This window comes from Stenella coeruleoalba, assembly GCF_951394435.1.
Source record: "Stenella coeruleoalba genome assembly, chromosome: 1".
Taxonomy (NCBI): Eukaryota; Metazoa; Chordata; class Mammalia; order Artiodactyla; family Delphinidae; genus Stenella; species Stenella coeruleoalba.
The window spans coordinates 173749918-173771199 of record NC_137169.1 but is presented as its reverse complement, the minus strand read 5'-3'; the positions used below and the strand labels follow the sequence as shown (position 1 = coordinate 173771199).

The following is a 21282-nucleotide window of genomic DNA, read 5'->3' as shown; positions in this document are numbered from 1 at the left end:
TTCATTAAACCATAGAAGATACAACATTTATAGTAATTTACACTCCCAACTGTGGCAGGCAGAATAATGCCTCCCACCCCAAAGATGTCCAGTCTTAATCCCTGGAACCTATGAATATATTGGGTTACATGGCTAAGCAGAATTAAGGTTGCTAATCACCTGACCTTTTAAATAAGGCAGTTAACTTGGCTTATTTGGTTAGGACCAGTGTAATCACAAGGGTCCTTAAAAGTGAAAGGTGGAGGCAAAAGAGAGAGTCAGAGAAAAAGATGTGAGGATGGAAACAAGATCAGAGAGATACTGTGTTGCTGGCTTTGAAGATAGAGGAAGGGGACCCTGAGCCCAAGAATGCAGGCAGCCTCTAGAAGCTAGAAAAGGCAGTTAAATGGATTGTCTCCTATAGCAGCGGTCCCTAACCTTTTTGGCACCAGGGACCAGTTTCGTGGAAGACAATTTTTCCACGGACCTGGGTGGGGGTGGGGCAGGGGGTGGCTTCAGGATGATTCAAACGCATTACATTTCTTGTGCACTTTATTTCTATGATGATTACATTGTAATATATAATGAAATAATTATACAACTCACCATAATGCAGAATCAGTGGGAGCCCTGAGCTGGTTTTCCTGCAACTAGATGGTCCCATCTGGAGGTGATGGGAGACAGTGACACCCGAAGGTCCACCTCAGATCATCAGGCATTAGATGCTCATAAGGAACGTGCAACCTGGATCCCTCGCGTGCACAGTTCACAGTAGGGTTCATGCTCCTGTGAGAATCTAATGCCGCCACTGATCTCACAAGAGGCGGAGCTCAGGCAGTAATGTGAGTGATGGGGAACAGCTGATTTTAGCCCAAGGAGACTTGTGTTGGACTTCTGACCTACACAACTATAAAATAGTAATTTTGTGTAATTTGTTTGTGGTCATTTGATGCAGCAGCGATAGAAAACGAATATAACATCAACAAAACTTTTGGTCTTGTTAGGGAACAAGGGAAGTTGTTCATGATTCGTTAGGAAACAAGGAATTCTTGTCAGAGAGACTGACTCTAAAAATCTAGTGCTCGTGGGCTTAGGGAAGTTGAAGGTCAAGTGTTCGCTCACCTTCACCTTGTTCTGTTCAGGCCCTCATGCCCTGTTCAGCGTGGCCCACACACTCAGCTCTGGAAGCATGGCCTGAAACAAAGGACAGGGCTTAGCCACTACCTACAAGCGTTGTTCCTCTTTCTTCCCTGTACCTGTGGCTCTGCTTTGGGTTAGCCAGAAAAGTTTAATTTGGTACTGTTATAGAATTACATCCAACTGTAATCACACGAGGGAAAACGGAAATAAATTCTCTTCACTGCTGGGTTGCTTGTCTTTGGTAAATCTTTATTTTTGTCAAAAGGACCCAGCTCTCACCCAGCATCACAGTGGGGATTCTCCATGGGAACATGTGGCTGGACAGCAGAATCGGGATGGTAGTGATGGTTCTGCTAGAATAAACACTAAAAGGTTGCTGTCAAGGACTGAGCCTCAGAGCTTCACCAGGCTAGCTTTCTTTTCTGGAAATCAAAGAAAAATGTTTCTCTCAAGTAGCTCTTTTTTGAAAAAAAAAATTTCACTTGGCAAAGGGAGGCAGCACATGCAGTTATCTTTCTTTTTTAGAAAACAATACCAAATTGCCCAGCAGGTTTTTAAAAAATGTGCTTATGTTTGGAAACTACAAAGCAAAACTGACAAAAAAAACTGGAAGGCAAGGTACATACATTCTGAGTGATTATCAGAAAGTTTTCAATTCACCTTTGATAACCTAAAGCTATGGTTTTGACCATTTTCTAGCAGTTGGTGGGAGGGATTGATCACAAACCCCTTTAAGAATCTGCTAAAAACTATGGACCCTCTCTAGCAAAAAAACAAACAAACAGAAAAACACATCACCAAATTTGGCTTATGGCTTAGGGATTCCCAAACTTCCCTAAGTTCATCCAGGGACCCTAGGTTGTGACTCTCCAGGCAAAGGTTTCCTAGCATGAGTGACAGGACCCTGTAGGTGGCCATTAGGAGTCAGAGGAGGGCACTGCTCCTAGTATGAGTATGGTTCTGAAAAGTAAATTCATTAATTTCATTAAAGTAAATGCAGTGGTTTTTTTTTTTTAAAAGGTATATCTCTGAAACTTTAAAAGGAAAAGGGGACTGGCTGTTTTTGAGTTAATTTTATTTATTTATTTTTTTAATCACTTTTCTCTTATTTGACATTTCTTTTTTTTGCGGTACGCAGACCTGTCACTGTTGTGGTCTCTCCCGTTGTGGAGCACAGGTTCCGAACGTGCAGGCTCAGCGGCCATGGCTCACGGGCCCAGCCGCTCCGCGGCATGTGGGATCTTCCCGGACCGGGGCACAAACCCGTGTCCCCTGCCTCGGCAGGCGGACTCTCAACCACTGCGCCACCAGGGAAGCCCTGACATTTCTTTTTTTTAACCTTTTGTGGAGTGACCTTAGCCCTGGAGAATGACTTCAAGCTCCTAGTCCTGGGAAACGTAATTCTTTTGCCTTTGGTCTCTTGAAGTTGCCAGCAAGTACCAATTTAGATAAATGGATGTTATATTGAGTTTTGTGAGCACAGGAGAGAAAAGTAGTCTCCAAACTGATGGGATACCATGATACTAAATTCATTGTCATTGTATTTGATTTTACGTAGCAGTTTTCATAACATTCTTTTTTTTTTTTAATTTTTTGGCTGCGTTGGGTCTTTGTTGCTGCACGCAGGCTTTCTCTAGTTGCGTTGAGCGGGGGCTACTACTTATTGCGGTGCGCGGGCTTAATGTGGTAGCTCCTGTTACGGAGCATGGGCTCTAGGTGCACAGGCTTCAGTAGTTGTGGCACGTGGGCTTAGTAGTTGTGGCTCGCGGGCTCTAGAGCGCAGGCTCAGTAGTTGTGGCACACGGGCTTAGTTGCTCCGCGACATGTGGGATCTTCCAGGACCGGGGCACGAACCCGTGTCCCCTGCATTGGCAGGCGGATTCTTAACCACTGCACCACCAGGTAAGTCCGAGAAGATTCTTGAAGAGCTCTGCAAGAGCATCTTTTTGTGGTTGGGGAAAACTGAGCCATAGGCTCGCACTGACTTGTTAATAATGTATTAATTCATCTTAAACCTAAGGAAAATCCCAACTTGTAGACAGATTCTGTGGTTGTCAGGGTGCTGCGTGCTCCCTGCCCCCAGTTGTAACCTGTTTCTTCCGTCGACCTTCTTACCTTTGTTGTGTCTGCAGCGGCTGTAGCATGCTAACAAGACAGATTCGCAGCTGATGGTTTAGAATTGTTACCAATTACAGGTGGAAGAAGGAGGCACCGATGAGCCACCAAGCTCTTGGGGGCAGTCAACGGGCCCGAGAAGAGAGATGGGTGACAAGGACCTGCAGTAGAAAATAGAAGAAACCTGACAGCAAGGGCATGAAGGCCATCAGGCTTGAGAAAAAACTTTAAATGTGAATGAGAAACAAGTTATAGCAAGAGACGCCTTTTCATTTTCTTTCCCTGGCTGAATAGTGACTGTAAAGTATTTGTCCTTTTCTTGGTCTCCCTCTCAGACAGTTGTAGGTTGGGGCTGGAGGTGGAGATAGTGTTGTCAAGGGAAATCTTACAGTGTTTTGAAACCATCAAGTGGAACAGAAATACTAGGTACTTTGGCTATTAATGTTCCCTTAACTATCAGGGAGATGGTTAAGGGAACATTAATGTTCCTGCTACCATCATCAATAATATGGAGATAATGTGACGAATTGAAGGGCAAGGAAGGTGGAGGGCCCTTCACAGCAAAGGCCTGGAGGGGAGGACTGAGGCTCCTTCTGGGTTTTTTGCCTTTTTTTCTGATCATGGGAGAACTTTGCCTAGAGAACCAGGCCTCGTGAGTGAAAGCACACTGCCTGGTTCTCTGTTTGGCATCATTGACCCCTTCCTTTCTTGCAAGAGAACAAGGAGTTTTTGCCTGTTGTCTCTGACCTTCGTCTTCTCCTTGAATAACAGGCTCCATGGTGGTAGCAAGACCTTTCCAACGTAGGCTTGGTGGCCGTGACCCAGTTGTCAGGTCACACTTGGGTGGAGAGGTGCCTGCCGTGGAGGGTATTATTCGGAGCGATTAAAAACAAGCCCCTGGCTGCTCTGTGGTGTACGGTCTGCAGTCTTAATCAAGGCCTCACTTGGTGTTCCCGACATCTGCAGGCTATTTCACTGTGTCATTCTTCTGAGTCAAGGTCAGCTTCTGAACATTTTCCTCATACCTGACCTGTGTTCTTGTGGGTCAGTTAAAGAAAAAATGCTTCAGATGTTCACAGGCTGGGGTTGATTAGAAAAGCAAAGGCTCCCAGAGGTCCTTGAGTCAGCAGCTTCATGTGAGGTCTCTCCTGCCTTAACTTCCTCCTCTCTGTTCTTTCATCATCCCCCATAAGTAGCTTCTTCCCTGCCCTCCCCTCCCCATCCTCAACTATTCGTGATAGTAGAGGGCATTGATGAATTCATTTGGCACGTGTTTAGTGAGTGTCCGCTAAGCGCAGGCTCTACTCCAGGCTCAGGGCATATAGCAGTAAGCGAGGTAAAAGGGTGAAAGCAAAGCCCTGACCATGGCCGGCCAGGCCCTCGTGATCTGCCCCTGCCACCTGCATGCTCACCTCCTTCTCTGTCTCCGCTTCATCTGTTCTGCTCCTTCCTCACTGGTCTTCTTGACGTTTCTCAAGCGCACCATCCTGCCACGGTCCCAAGGCCTTTGCCCTGGCTCTCCCCTCCGCTTGGAAGGCTCTCCTCCTAGAGATATGTGTGGCCCATTCCCTCGCCTTCTGGAGGATTTTAGTTCATTGTCACATTCACGTCAGGCCTTTCCTGGACACTCATGTGAAGCAGCTACCTCAGGCCCTCCAATCATGTCTGAGTGCCCTTGGCTACTTTATTTTTCTCCATTGCACTTTTCACCATCTGACTAGTATATATTCACTAATTACTAGTTTATTGCTTATCTCCCCCCACTACATTGTGCTCCATGAAAACAGGGGCTTTGCTTAGTTCACTGCTGTATCCTCAGTGCACAGAATAGTACCTGAAAATAGGCTTTAATAAATACTCATTGAATGAGGACTAAATGAGTGAAAGAATGAATGACCGAGTAAGTGAAAAGCCCAAGGTTTCTAACCTCAAAGAACTTATCATTTGGTGGAGGGAGACATAAAATAAATAAACAAAATAACTATGGTTTGTGTGATCGGGTGTTGACTCAAAGACTGGGCTCTAGAGTCTGACTGTCAAGGTTCAAATCCCTCCTTTACTTACTAGCTGTGTCTTTGAGGGCAAATTACTTAAGCTCTCTGGGCCTCATTTTCTCATCCATTAAATAGGAAGAGTAATAATACCATCATCTAGGATTATTGTGAGAATTAAATGAAACAATCCATGCAAAGTGCTGAGCACAGTGCCTGGTATATAGTGAGCTCTCAATAATTATTAACTGTCGTTATCATGGGATCACCTACCGTCATCAAGTGGAGCCTGAAAGGTTCTTCGGGATTATCCCCATCCTGGTCTGATGTTGCTGAGACTTTTCTGTTAGAGAGTAAAGGTTAGAAAGCACCCCCCACCCCCCACCCCCAGAAGTACTGTCCCTGGGGATAACTTTATCTTAAGATTTCTTTGAACCACAAGTATTCCTGGTCGTCCCTTCAAACACATATTAAACGTTTTATCTGCCCGGATAGGCGCCAAACAATACATCCATCCCCCCTGGAAATAACTGTTTCCTGTTTAAATATTAGCAACCAGTTAAACGTTATATTGAGGTTTTTTTTTTTTTCTTTTTCTAGTAAATTTTAGGCTGCAGTAAAAAATTGCGCAAGGCTGTACTTTAGGAGACATTTGTAAATCTTTCTTTTGCCTTGTGATACAGAGAAAACCATGTCAGAAGTCATTCTGATAATTTGTATTTTAAGGTTTATGAATTGCCTTTAAAGAAGGGCAGTTTGGTAAAGCCTTCTTAAGAGGTTCGAGCTTTGATCTTAAACTCCAGGGAGGTTTTGCAGAAATTGGAGGTGACATTGTTGACAGGTTTGTCTGTAGCTACTCATTAATTAAACACATACACACACACACACACACACACACACTCTTTATTTACTCCCCTGGAGTAAATGAATTGAACTTGACTCTGGTTTTTGATGGGAAGCTATGAGAGGGTCCAGGAAACATCAAAGAAACACTCTTAATCTCATAAAACTAACTCTTAACTCTCAAACGACCTAGCTTGAGCGTTAAAGAGTTCTTGATTCCAGTGCTGGTCTAGTTTCTTTTCTGTAAGGCTTTAATTCTCCTTAATGATAAGAAAAGTGCAGGGGCAAATAATCGTCCCCTCCCCAGTCCATGAAATTCCAGAGGGTTATAGGCTTTTTAATTTTATCTTGCTTCTAAAGGTCTCCTTTGTAAAACTGTATATACATTTTTTTTTTGTATTTTTATACTACTTACACCTTCAAGGTCTCAGCTCTAGGATCTTAAAAGTTCCTTTCGCATTTTAATTTTAGATTTTTGTAACGATCGCAGCTATCCTAAAGCTTTTTTATGCTCCTAGATCATTAGAAATGAAGGCACAGACAGGTTAAGACACTTGTATAAGCAAAAAGCCAAAGAATGCCTTTATAGACACAAATATGAACCTAGTCGTTGGGAGGTTCATTTCCACGTCTGCCTAGGGAACCCCACTAGACCACTCATTTGCTCCCAGCAAATAGCCATCAGCATGCCTGCTGGGTGCCGCCCTTGCTCCAAGCTCTAAAGAGTAATGAGCAAAAGAGACAGAAGTCCTGCTCTCGTGGGGTTTGTGTTCTAATGGACAATAGCTGTATGAATTGCACAGTGTACTAGAATGTGTTAAAGGCTGTGGAGGAGAATAAAACACTGGTGTTAGTGTTGGTTTACATAGGACGGTCAGGGAAGGCCTCACTGATAAAGTGACATTGGAGCAAAGACCTGCAGGAGCCCCGGGAGTGCACCATCGGTGTGGGCGTGGGAGGCGGTGGCAGTGCAGGAGGATGCCTGGCGTGTGTGTGTGTGTGTGTGTGTGTGTGTGTGTGTGTGTGTGTGGTGTGGGGAAGCAGCAAGGAAGCCAGTGAGGCTGAGGGGAAGTGAGTGAGTGTAGGAGACGTGGTCAGAGATATCAGGGGCAGGTCACTTAGGGCCTCAGGAGATGGGTAAGATGTTGGCCTTTCCGAAGAGTGGAGAAGAGTGGAGCTGGGGGAGGGTTTTGAGCAGAGCAGCGGCATGAACAGCATCGCTGCGGCTTGAGGCAGACCTGCCAGGAGAGGCGTTAAGCGCCTGTTGCATGGATCCAGCCAAAGATGGTGGCAGTGTGAGCCAGGGCAGAGTGACGAGAAGTGCTGGGATTCAGGATATGTCATAAAGGCAGAGCCAAAAGAGTTTCCTAGTGGATCGGGCAGAGAAGAAAGAGTTAGGGGGGGCTTCCCTGGTGGCGCAGTGGTTGAGAGTCTGCCTGTTAATGCAGGGGACACGGGTTCGAGCCCTGGTCTGGGAGGATCCCACATGCTGCGGAGCGACTGGGCCCGTGAGCCACAACTATTGAGCCTGCGTGTCTGGAGCCTGTGCTCCGCAACAAGAGAGGCTGTGATAGTGAGAGGCCCACGCACCGCGATGAAAAGTGGTCCCCGCTCGCCACAACTAGAGAAAGCCCTCGCACAGAAACGAAGACCCAACACAGCAAAAATAAATTAATTAATTAATAAAGTCCTACCCCCAACATCTTAAGAAAAAAAGAAAGAGTTAGGGATGCTGCAGCCTTTGAGCCTGAGTGCCTGGACCGTGTGCGCCACCACACACATGGCTAGTTATTGATGGTTCTGATTTGTCTCCAAGTTATTACCAACCAGTCATGCTGGTCCTGACTATGAGCCTCTACTCATAATACTCTGCTGGCCGGGAGAAGTATCCATGTGATCTTCTGAGCAGATGGTACCGGGTTCATTAAGGAGAGAGAACTTTGCTCACTCACCAGTGTAAGTTACTTAGTGCTTTGTGACATGGTCTGACTGCACCTGTGGCATCATATTCTGGGAGCAGAACTGTGATGGGTGTTCATGTCACCCCGGCCAGCATCTCAGCTCCGAGTCTGAAAAATGCAGAGAAAGAGCAGCAGAGTGTGAGAAGCAAAAGTAAAGACAAGGAATAGGAAGACCAGGGGATTTTTAGTATGAACGTCTCTGGAAAGAAAAATATCAGGTGCAGTAAAATGTGTATCTTTCCCTCGTGAAGCTTTTTCGCTTTTATTTCGACCTCTCAGAGGTTCCAGTTGGAAGATAAAAGATGCAATATTTCCGGGGTAGCCAGAAAGAGGATTAATGAAGGAACACAGAATGTGACCCAAACGAAGGTTAAGTCCCACATTTAGTCACTGAGGGCCGGCAGGCGGGAGTTTATGGATGACTCAAGTCAGATGCGTGGTAGGCACAGTGGCCTCCCTCTTCACTGTACTTACCCCATCTTTCCTACTTAAATAAACCAGAGTCTGTTGTGAGGGAACATGAGGACAGGGTTCGCTATGACGGTGGCCAAAGAGAGAGCCAAGAAATCCCACTCTATTTATTTACTAGGAATCTCATTTCCCAGCCCTGCCTTGCCCACATGGGGCTGCATAAATCTTAATCTGACTGAGTTCTTATCTCAGGGAAAGCAAAGGGTAGCCCTGGAAGCCTCTAAATAGCAGGTGCAGGACAGAATGAAGAGGAACAGGGAGGGTGGAGGCCAGTGGAAAATACCTCTGGGAGGCCAAGGAGTCCATAAAGCTGATGAGCTTGAGAAGGAGCACGTGGATGGGGGAGGGGGCTGATGCCTGTGGGCGTAAACTAGGACCTGCCGGGATAGGGCGATGGGGAGACCAGATGGACTGGCATTCTGTCAAACCAGATGGTGGGCTTTCATTTTTAAAAGGGCTTGTAAATCCTAGGAACAAGGAACCATAAGGGTACTGGGGTTCTTAATCCTATTAGTAGAAGACAGAAGTGTTCTCTTTAAAAATGTAAACCCCACCAGTTATAGAATTTCTATTATCAAAACTTTGGGACAGATTACCAGCTTGTGAAACTCCAAGGAATCTCTGAATTCTCCACTGATGGGAAGAGAAACTGCAGAAATAGTCTAGGCATTATAAGTTAATATAAAGGCTCCTCCTTAGGAGTCTAAAGTGAATTTACTAAATGAACATTCTGAACCAAACAAAACATGATATATTTGTATGAAATAGACTTGCTTACCTATGGAGTTGGAAGGACATCTAACAGTGTAACCGGGGACTGATCAATGTTTTTTTTTGTTTGTTTGTTTTTTGCGGTACGCGGGCCTCTCACTGTTGTGGCCTCTCCCATTGCGGAGCACAGGCTCCGGGCGTGCAGGCTCAGCGGCCATGGCTCACGGGCCCAACCGCTCCGTGACATGTGGGATCTTCCCGGACCGGGGCACGAACCCGTGTCCCCTGCATCGGCAGGCGGACTCTCAACCACTGCGCCACCAGGGAAGCCCCTGATCAATGTTTTAATAAGTTTTGAGTTTGTAATGAGAGAAATTTTAAAGTTTAGGCACCTATTGCTTTCTAAACCGTTGTTGCCCTTTGCCCCCCTTCCCCAGTGGCTGGGGAAGCCTAGATCAGCCTGACCTCGGTGTACACACTGCTGCTCTCTTGGTTGCTGAGACACGACGATTCTGTTCTTCAGTCCTTGTCTCTATCTCAGCCTTCACTTGAGGGTTTGGAATTGTTTCCGTCACCTTCCTCCAGTAGGACCTATCCTCAAGGAGATCAGACTCATAAGCAGAGCACGGAGTCGTCATCTTGTGCCCATGTGTGGCCCAGGCGTGAAGGTTGTGCAAGCAAAGCCACATCTTCCTTCAGTAGCTACACAGAGGGGTTGATGCTCCGGAGTTCATGAGGAATCTCCCACCTGTGCATCCCATAACGCCTGATTCTCCTGCTAAGAGGAAAAGAGTAATTTCATCGGAAAACATCCAAAGAAATGTTAAATATTAAGAGAAAGTTTTAAGTAATGTGATTCATTGCTAAATCACTTTCCTTGTAGACCGTATATTTATACATACACACACACACACGTATATATACACACACATATATATGTTTACCCATTAAATAAATATCAATAATATAGTATCATTTTTGATGTTATTTCACAGATATTACTTTCCTTAAATACTCCTGAAAAGTATAACTGTTGTGCTTGAAATGGAAAAGAGTTGCTCTCCAACACCACTGATTGCATTTTCTGTTTGTTTGTTTGTTTTTATCTATAAAGGTATGGGAACCTGACAAGCCCAAACTGTGAAGAAGTTGGAGGCCAAAGTTCATCAGAGTCTAAGACGGTGATCAGGAAGTGAGTCTGCCTCTCCTCTGCATTACAAGCTCTCAGTCAAGACTTATTATCTTAAAAGAATGTAATTTAGTGGAGTTTTTAATCTCCTTTGGAATGTTGCCATGGTTTTTTCCATAATACAGATAAAGTCATAGAAGTATTTTTTGACGATCTAATGCTATTCATTTATTCAGTCAGTAAACATGTATCGATCACACACTCTTGGCCAGGCTCTGTGCTAAGGGATACAGCTATGAACACAATAAGTAAGTCCAAGCTCTTATGAAGTTTATATTTTAGGAGAGAGAGAGAGAGAAACAAAGAATCCAGGCAGAAAAGAATGAAGGAGGGCAGGGGGGCTAGATCCTGTTGGAGACTCTGATTCCCATAGGCTTTCTGATCCGATCTGGAGACATTGGAGCAGAAACCTGCAAGTGGTGCAGGTGAGGCCTTGTGAATGTCCAGGCAGGGAGAATATGGAAAAAGCTCTGCGGCAGGAACAGTGTTTGAGAAACAGTAGAGGCGTGAATGAGGCTGCAGCCAAGTGAATGAAGTGGCAGGTACTGGGGCATGAGGCCTGTAAGGGCCCCTCATCACATGGGGGCTTTGGGAAGGATGCTGAATTTTATTCTGAGAAAGATAAGAAACACTTAACAGGCCTTTAGGAGAATAGCGCTATGGCCTGGTTTATATTTAAAAGGCCTACTCTGGCTCTGTGTGGAAAATAGACCATGACACTGGGGACAGGGGCAAGGGTGGCAGCAAGGAGCCCGGTTAGGGCCCTTACGTGGGTCCAGGCAAGGGGTGATGACAGCACGGACGTGAGTAGTAATAGTAGTTGTCAACATCGTCATTATAGGAGTGGTAACAAGAAGTAGTAGCTTGTAGTAGGGACAGCTTCTGCAGAAGTCCTGAAGGTGTTGCTGACAGGATGTACCGATGCAGTGGGTGCGGCATGTGAGACAAAGAAGAGGCAAGGATGCCTCCAAGGGTTGTGTGTGAGCGAGCGATAGAATGGAGCCCCGGCTTTATGCGATAAGAAAGTTTGGTGGGGAGCATGTGTCAATAATTTCATCTTAGACGTGTTAATTTTGAGGTAATTGGGTGAGTGTAGATTCCAGGGAGAAGTCTAGGCTGGAAGTATACATTTGGGCATCCTTAGTTTATACATGGTGTTTAAAGCTATGGGAATGGATGTGACCTCCTGTGGACAAAGGGTGGATCTAGAAGGCAAAGGTCCAAAGACTGAGCCTTGGTTCCCTCCAGTACTGAGAGTTAGGAAAGCAGACGGTCCAGCAGAGGAGACTGGAACAGAGCAGGCAGGGGGAAGGAGAAGAAAGAAGCTGTGTTCCAGAAGACAAGCGGAGAAGGGGTTTTGGAGGGGGCGTGACCGACTCTGTCTGATGCTGTCCAGACATCAAGTGAGAGGGGTCTGGGGAGTGACTCCTAATTCTGCCACACTTTCGTCTTTGGCACCCGTGGCAAGCGCAGTTTTGGTGGATGCAGATGTGAGTTAAGAGAGGTTAGAAGGGGAGGAAGTGGGGACGACGAGTTTAACGACTCTTTGGAAGAGTTATGTTGTAAAGGGAAACAGAAATGAGGCGGAGGATGAGGGCAAGGGATGGTCTTTTCATTGTGCCTTTTTTTTTTTTAATGGGAGGTAGTTTATGCTGATGAATTTGATCCAGCAGTCAGTGAAGAAGAAATCCACGATGTAGGGGTACAGGCTGCTGAAAGAGTGAGGTCCTTGAGTAGATAGGTTATATACTAGGGTGCTTGAAACCACTCGTGGTTTCATTTTGGGATCAAAAGTTCAGGGAGGTAATCCTATGGAATTTTTAACTGTTCAGGCAATTGGCTGATGGGCTCCTTTCTCCAGGAGCCAGGGATATAAAGATGAGAAAACTGGGTATCTTTTTAACTCCTGAGTTAGTTGTCAGGTAGTTTCATAATTTTATTGGATGGGCCATAACCTTCCAGAAAACTAAACACACCAGTGTAGATATTTGAATGCCAAGTGCAAGGTGTGGTGCGTGGAAGAGATACCTTATTCCTAGAGGGCTTTAGGGAGGCTTCTTGGAAGAGGTGACATCTGAAGCAGGCTTTGAAGGAGCGTGAAGGTTTGGATGGTAGAGGCGTTTAGGAAGAGGGGACAGTGGGATCAAATCAGGGAAGTGCAGAGTATATGATATTTGGGAGAACAGCACAGAATTGGGGCAGCTGCTTCACTGTGTACATGTTGGGTGAGGGCAGCTAGTGGAGCTGAAGTTATCGTGGAAGGTTTGAATCTCTCACAAATTCAAGAGGGTTTGGACTTTCCCTGGTAAGCAGTGGGCAGTCAGCCCTAAAAAGTTTTTGCAGGAGGGAAGCTGTATAATCAGATAGGTAATTTGAGGGAATGGATTAGACTTACAACCTTTTTTTTTTTTCTTGTGGTTCTTTATTATCTCATTGTTGTGCCCAATCCAGATGCCGCTGCCTAGCCCATAAATGCCACATCAGCATCGCCTGGGAACTTGTTAGGAATGCAGAGTCTCAGGCCCCGCCCCAGACCTAGATTAGAATCTGCATTTTAACAAGATCCTCAAGTGATTCCTATGCATTTTAAAGTTTGAGAATCGTAGGATTAGAGGGGTTTTGTTGTTGTTCGTTTTGTGTATCCATGAAAACTTACAGAAATAATAATTTTTTTAAAAAAAGAACCTTTTTAGAATGAATTTTAAAACATATGTCAAAGAAGAGATACTCTACGAATTGAGTGGCCAGCTTGTCAAATGTAACCTCAATCTGTGACCAGATGCAGCAATAAGCATGTTGTTATCTACATATTTTGGAATTGCGTCACATCTAGAGCTACCATTCAACCAGTCACCTGAACACCCTGAGGAGAGTAACAGTATGAAAACTATCGAGAGCTTTGCTGTTTCCCAGGGGGTGTTTTGAGGTTAAATAGTTTTCTGGGAAGTAGCAGTTAAAGCAAATTGCTTTGTACTCTGGACGTGAAGAGTCATGCTCATTCTTTCAAAGGCCTGTTCTAAAACTTCATTCAGATGAATTGTACACCAGGAACAGTAACGTGGGTGAGGCTCCAGGATAAGCTGTTTTAAAGGGCTTTACAGTTCTAAGCATATGAGGCCTTAACAAAGAGCTTCACACAGAACTCCCCTGAGGGGTCCATCATCTGAGGACAATGGTCCTTTCCTAAAACCTCACAGTGAATTGGTAGAAAGTTCTTGACCCTTTTCCTCAGACTGAGTTGCCTTTTTAAAAAATTATGCCTGATGAAAATATGCCACTTTATCGTATAATGGGTCACTCTGTCCTACAGATACTGGAATGCTAAAATCCCTTCTCTCTGCTGACCTCTTTCTTCTTTCCATTTCCCTTTCTTCTGTCTTGTTGGGGTTTTTTCCCTCCACTTCTCCTTTTATTATTTTTCATCTCACTTGAGCATTCTCTTTTTGTTCTCTTTTTCACAAGTTACCCTTCTGATCATTTCTGTGACTTGATAGGGTCACTGCTTTGTCTGTTTTTGGAGGAAATCAGGGAAGCACCTTGTCCATTCCACATGTAACACATGGAAAGTTCCTTGATCATCTCAGAGCTGCAGCAGCTGACTTGTAGCAGTGACTGAAGGCTTCCTGATGGCTGATAGATGTGTAGGAGATATGGCTATATGCCAGTTCTCAGTGGGGGAGTTTTGCCCCCAGAGGACATTTGGCAAGATCTGGAGAATTTTGGGTTGTTTCAACTTGGTGGGGAGGTGCTCTGGCATCTAGTGGGCAGAGGCCAGGATTGCTGCAAAACATTCTGCCATGTGCAAGACCGGCCCCTCTCCCCTCTGCAACAAAGAATTACCTGACCCTAAATATCAATAGTGCCTAGGTAAGAAACCCTGCTGGACGGTGATGAGGCTGCTGCAGGGCTCAAGTGAAAACTGTCTTTATTTATGAACATCTAAATATATGTAAAAATAATACCATACTTATTTGGAAATTTATTTATTTATGCCCCTTCTTATAATTAGGCGAATCCAATGCTGAGGTGGCCATGGAGCCAGCCTCATGGAAGGTGACAGACCCTGGGAAACGAGGCTGGAGAACTCACACTCAAGCTCCTCCTCCATCACTGTCACTTCACCTCTCTCGCTTTCAGTCTCTTTTCCTGACAAATGAGTGCTCTGAGATCCTTTCAAGTTTAAGGATGCCTAGGATAAAATTTATTTAGCTTTCTTTAAATCTTCTTTTTTTTTTTGCGGTACGCGGGCCTCTCACTGTTGTGGCCTCTCCCGTTGCGGAGCACAGGCTCCGAACGTGCAGGCTCAGCGGCCATAGCTCACGGGCCCAGCCGCTCCGCGGCATGTGGGATCTTCCCGGACCGGGGCACGAACCCGTGTCCCCTGCATCGGCTGGCGGACCCCCAACCACTGCGCCACCAGGGAATCCCTCTTTTCATCTTCTTAAAAATGAAAATGAATATCAGAAGCAGAGATATGGTCCAAATATTATATTGATTGTTTGAGAGGTGCCCTTTACTGCTTGTCTCTGTTGGAAAGACTGGGTAACCAGTTTTGATAAAATAGGAAAGAAAAAATACACAGCTTCTTTGATTTGCTTATTATTAATCGTGACATCAGAACTGCTGGCTAGGATCATAAATAAAGAGATGGACTAAAGCATTGTATTGTGGGGTCAGGCAAGGAGCAGCAAAATGCCCATTGTTTTCCTTTGCTGCAAATCTGTGTTCTTGTGATTTCAGGTGGGAAACAGACGGCAGGAATTCAGTGACATTCTAAGAAGTAAACATCCTGTTTTAGGACAGATGCCTTCAGTTTTGCAGCCCAGGGATATGGGGGGTGGAGGTGGGGAATCACTACTGGGTTTAACTATGAAAAGGAAAATGCTCAACTATTGTTTGGTTTTTCAGTTTTTGTTGTAAAGCATAGAACAAGGCTTACATTTGATACAGGCTCCCAAGTCCCAAGGTAACAGTCTTTCCTGTATTTCCGAATATGGATCTAATGAACCTTTCAAAGGATAAAAGAACTTAAAAGAAGGCAAAAATGTGGAAATAACAGATGAAACAGTCAAGATGAAAGATTGGTTTCTGGTGTCTTGGACCACAACTGGCTAGTGTTCTTCATGAATTTCAAAAAGTATCTGATTGTGCTGTGACTCTCACTTGTAATTCCAGTCCCGAGTATGCCCGGTTCAGGCTTTGTGTGATATCAGGACCTTTAAAGTTATCTGGCTAAAGTAAGAATTCCTTCAGTTGCAGGGAATTCAACTTGCAAGGATTTTAGATGTTGGAATCTTTGCCACACAGTGATTTCTGATGTTAGCACTAGACTGATGTAAATAATAAGTCATACCATATTTGTTTCTACAATCCCTAAACTTGTCACTGTTGGGAAATCAGGGAACTCACTTCCTATGACAGAAGAAGACATCTCTGCCAACATTCATTCTACCTGCACCCCTTTCCTCCTTCCTGCCGACACTTTTACATGAGAAAATGCTATCTATTTAGAATAATAAAATCTGAACCAGATGGGAAAAGGAAACTTTCCTTAGTGCAGATTTATTACAATCATTGAATTCAGAAGTGAAGAGAACATGAAGAAGGGATATTAACCATACAGAGCCTTGACACCGTGAATCTTCACTCTCTGAAATGTATTTGAGATTAGAATATCATATATACACACACACACACACACACACACACACACACACACACACACACAGAACTTTATTTAAAGATGTTTAAAACTATTCAGGAATTACGCTTTTTTATTCCTTTTAAAAAATTACTATTGTAATGTTGAAATAATTTCAGTTTTTTTTCTTTAATTGACTCTCATCACTTCCCTTCTGGAATGCCATGTTTTGTTTTCTCAAACTCTTTACCATAGCAGTGGTTTAAACCACTGAAATCATACTGCTTTCATCTCCAAACGTTCAGATGATATAAAAGTCATTCTTGTAATCTTTTCCCAGAAGTTGTAAATAGTGACACCAGGTTTTAGCCAGTGGTAAAGAGTCCTATAAATATTAGTATCCAAGATATTGGAAACATTTTAAAGAAAAGGGAGATGAGTTAAAGGAAGTTGGCTGTAATTCTTTAATATCTGGGAAACTTTACAGTGGAAGGTATTAACAAGTCTTCCCAGTGAGTTTGCGATCAATATTCATTCCATCAAATTCAAATAACCTAAGAAGGCAATTGAAATCAATCTGAGTGATTGTAACAAAAATGGGGCAAAGAAAGAAGAGTAAAGAACAGAGCAAAAATAAGATTTAAAACTCCAAATTTAGAAGAATTAAAGGCTATAATGTGAAAGGAATATTTTTAAAAAGTAAAACAAAAGTAGAAATGGAGATGCAATAAACCACATAAAAGAGCCTGGTATTGTCTTTAAAACATCCATACTGGACAAAGAAAAACAAAGTATAGTTTTAAAAAAGTCATTGAAATCTTGAATCAAAATTATGCATTTAAGGGAAGAGTGCAGGCTCCCAAGCAGAAATTACTTTTCTAATAATGGAGGAATGAAACAACATCGATAATCATTGATTCAGAGAGAAGAATAAATGGCCGCCTGAGAATCTCCTAAGGTCCTCTACATGTTAGAGAAAGGTAAAGAGACATCACCACCAGACTCTGTCCCTTGATCACCCTGCAGCGGCAGAGATGATGGAAATGATGATACCACTGTCACCTCTCTGACCACCACCACTGGCTACAGTTTGGGGTGTACTTACCTTAGTGCAAGGCTTTCTGCTAGGCATTTTGTACCTTCTTTTACCATCACAGACATGCTGTGAGATATTGTCCTGATTTTATAGGTGTGTAAACTGAGGCTCCGGAAAAGTTACGTGCTTTGACTAAGATCAAGCAACTGGTTAATGACAGGTCTGATATTTGATCTCAGGTCCAATTGACTCCAGGACTTGGATTTCTCACTGTTTTGCTCTCAGGCCTGTTATTTCAAAAATAGCGTTGGGATCTCTGGTGCTCATAAATTCCCCCTGCCCCCTCACCCCTGCCGCCATATTTGTCTATATGACAGTAAAAGGGCTGCAGAGAGAAGTACATGAGGAACTAGGGTATAGTCTCACCATTGTGACTAGTGCTTTAGCTTGTTAGCATTCTGAGATTGTACAGTTTGGGATTATTTCCTTTAGCCTGTGTTGTTTTGCCTGGCTTTTTAATGAAATGAACACCCCAAGCAAGGTCCCCAAACAGCTGTTAGAAATGTGGAAGTTAGGCTTGTTTCCTGGGGAAGGAGATGGGTTGGAGGATGTGAGTAAAGAAGAAGGAAGACCAGATTGGTCAGGCCCATCAATCTGAGCGCCTGCTTCCTGTTCTTGGTTCTCGTAGCATCTGTCATCCCCAACGGAAACTCCATTCTAATGGTGAAAACTGTAGAACGCCTCAGCAATTTTTTCATTAGAGACCTATTTATAGCATAAAAACTCCCTTCTCGGACTGTGAGGAATTGGAGAATAATGAGTTACTGAGGTCCCTGAAAAATAACTTTGGTGAGCGGCGGTGTCTCTTTCTAATAATAATGGCTAGAGTTCATTGGCTGCTTCATAGGAATAGTTCCTGTGTTAAGTACTGAGTATCCTTTTAATACCCTTATAATAACTCTATGTGTTATTATTCCTGTTTTACAGATGAGGAGTCTGAGACATAGAGAGGTTAAGGAACATGTCCAAGGTCATACAGTGAATAAATGAGAGAGTGGGATTTAACCCAGGCTTTAACCTCAACACTGTGTGGTCTCTACTTCTTTCCCTGTGATAAAAATGAGACTGTTTCTCTTAAGTACTTAGGTTGGACCCTCTTGTTCATCTCTTTTTCCCCCTTAGGACATTTTAAACAACAGTTTTACATTTATATAAAAATTGAGCCAATAATACAGAGTTCCCATATACCTTCCCCACAGTTTCCCCTATTATTAACTTCTAACACGAATATACATATTTGTTATAATTAATGAATCAATGCATTGTTAACTAAAGTTCATAGTTTAGTCAGAGTTCCTTATTTTTATTTTTACGTAATGGCCCTGTTCTGTTCCAGGATCCCATCCAGGACACTGCATTACATTTAGTTGGGATATCTCTCTAGGTTCCTATTGGCTGTGACAGTATTTGACTTTTCTTGTTTCTGATGACCTTGACAGTGTTGAGGAGTACTGATCCAGATATATTTTAGGACACCCCTTTATTAGAATTTTTCTTGTAATTAGATATTTTTCCTCATAGTTAGACTGAACTTATGAGGTTTGAGAGAAATATCACAGAGATAAAATACCATTCTCATCACATACTTTCAACATGATCTACGACTGTTGATGTTGGCCTTGATCACCTGGATGAAGTTGTTATTTTTCAGGTTTCTTCATGACATATGTCTTTTTTCCCCCCTTCCTTTCCATACTATATTGTTTGGAAGGAAGTCACTATGCACAACCCCTTTGGTTTGCTTCCCTTCTTTTAGGGTAAAGTATCTACCTAATTTATTGGGAAAACTTCTGCGTGGGAGATTTGTCTCGCCCATTTATTAATTTATTCAGTCTTTTATTTATATCAGTATGGACTCATGGAAATTTATTTATACTGTGGGATATAATGCAGTGCTACTTTATTGCTCAGATTATTCCAGCTTTGGCCATTGGGAACTCTTCTGGTTGACTCCTGTGTCACTTTCACACATCCCTATTATTGTATTTGAGCCCTTCCTTACTTTATGGCACTACAAGACGTTCTAGACTCATCTTGTATATTTCCCATCCCAGTCTTAGAATCAGCCATTTCTTCAAGGAGACCTGGTTCTTTTTTTTTTTTTTAGATTTTCAGGAGACCTTAAAGTTTTGTTTTTTTTAATATTTATTTTTGGCTGTGTTGGGTCTTTGTTTCTGTGCGAGTGCTTTCTCTAGTTGCGGCAAGCGGGGGCCACTCTTCATCACGGTGCGTGGGCCTCTCACTGTCGCGGCCTCTCTTGTTGCAGAGCACAGGCTCCAGACGCGCAGGCTCAGTAGTTGTGGCTCACAGGCCCAGCCGCTCCGCGGCATGTGGGATCCTCCCTGGACCAGGGCTCGAACCCGTGTCCCCTGCATTGGCAGGCAGATTCTCAACCAGTGCGCCACCAGGGAAGCCTGACCTGGTTCTTTTTATTGGAGAATGATATTAGAAACCAAGATCTGGGTGCTAGGTGTGCTCATCACTACTGGGGTGTCATTTCTTCTGGCCCTGTCAGCTGACATGGCTAGGAAATATATGTGTAAATGTGTATACCTATAAATATTTCTATGTATAACCATCTATACATTATATTAAATATGAATTTTCACTGATGCCTTCAGCTCTAATCCTTACCACATGGACCATTCTAGCTTCCTCCCCTTGCTTATTTGTGAGTATCCTCTCTAGCAGTGAGAAAACCGGCTTCTACCCTCTGCCTTCCATTTACTTAATTGTTCAGTTTCAGTATATATGTACAGCAGTATCAGAATCGTTAACTCGTACCCCCGAGGGAAACAACTTTCTCAACCAGAGTCCAGTGTTGATGTGTAGTTCCTTTTGCCTTTAGTCCTTAATCTTATAGATTGTAATTCTTCTTTTTTAAAATAATGAAAATAGCTAATGTTTTTGAGCACTGACTATGTCTTAGGGACTATTCTAAATCCTTCAGATATATTATCTCTTTTAGGCCTCACAAGAACTCTGTGAGGAGGGATCCATTACTGTATGCATTTTACAGATGAGGAAGCAGAGGCATAAAGAGGTTGGGTTTGTCTGACTAACCAGAGAGTCAGTCTGACTCCGGAGAATGTGTGTAACCACATTGGCTATACTGCTCGTGAAAAACAGGCATTTAGGAGACCTCTTAGTTTTGTTCCTTTTCTAATGGAGTGCAGTCACTGACATACTGAGTAAGGTTTGGTAATACAGGATTAAGTCTCTGCACAACAATTCTCTTCAATTTCTGTAAATTTACATTCAGTTGCCAGGGTCTGCACATGTATTTTGGGAATGAAAGACAGGTGTGTAAACACTTGATTTTGAGTTATTGGTTTTGAGCTCATCTCCTCCTTCCCTTGACCCTTTCCCACCCATATTTACTCTTTCTACTGCGTGTCCTTCCTATCCCAATCTTTTTCTTCCTCCTTCTTGCCTTGGAGGTTTTCCTCTTCTTTAACTGCCCATGGCCCTTCACTGGCTTTTCTGCCCTATATTGCCTTCGGGTGCTTAGTCCCTACTCTGGCTTTGTTTACATTTATTTCCCTGGGTCTCTCTTAATTCCTCTTTTACTTTCCCTCCCAGCGTTCTAACCTCTACTCACCACCAGTACCAAAATGTACAATGGAAAATGTACAAGAAAGCATTGCAAGATTACCTTGACGAGTCTAGATAATGTTTCCATCCTTTACATACTTTTACAGGCAAAAAAAGGAAAAAAAAAAATCTCTGCATCTCCCTTTGTTCTTTCTCATCAGGAAAACCATCTAGCCAGGGGTCTTAGAGGCAGACTGTAACTGGCAGCCTTCCCAGAAACAGCAGAAAATCATTCTGTGACTAGGAGAACAAAGTGGAGGGTCTAGCTCAGAGTCAGTGTCAAGGTTACTTTGCTTTCTTTCCCTGAAGGGCAAAGTGCATTGGCTCCCACCCAGAGGGCCTGGCAGTGTCCTGTGCTACACTGCTTCAAAGGCCACCCTCTACATAGATCTTTTTACCTTTTCATTATCTATATTAGGGAAAGATCCAATTCTTGGAGAGTATCCTAAAATAGAAAAAATGTTTTGCTGCTTTTAAAAGATGTTTCCATGTCTAATCTTCTGCTGATGATTAAGTAACGATAAATTATTACCTCAGGGCTTCCCTGGTGG

The 21282-nt window shown here is 43.5% G+C and overlaps 1 protein-coding gene across 2 annotated transcripts in view; it reads left to right on the top strand.

The window, feature by feature from the left end:
* The window catches only part of RGL1 (ral guanine nucleotide dissociation stimulator like 1), a 279970-nt gene that overhangs the window by 199040 nt on the left and 59648 nt on the right, over positions 1-21282 (top strand). For both annotated transcript variants that reach the window (XM_079905514.1, XM_079905515.1), the window contains one exon: positions 10326-10403. In XM_079905514.1, the coding sequence (XP_079761640.1) occupies positions 10326-10403 (78 nt within the window). The remainder of the gene's footprint in view (positions 1-10325; positions 10404-21282) is intronic.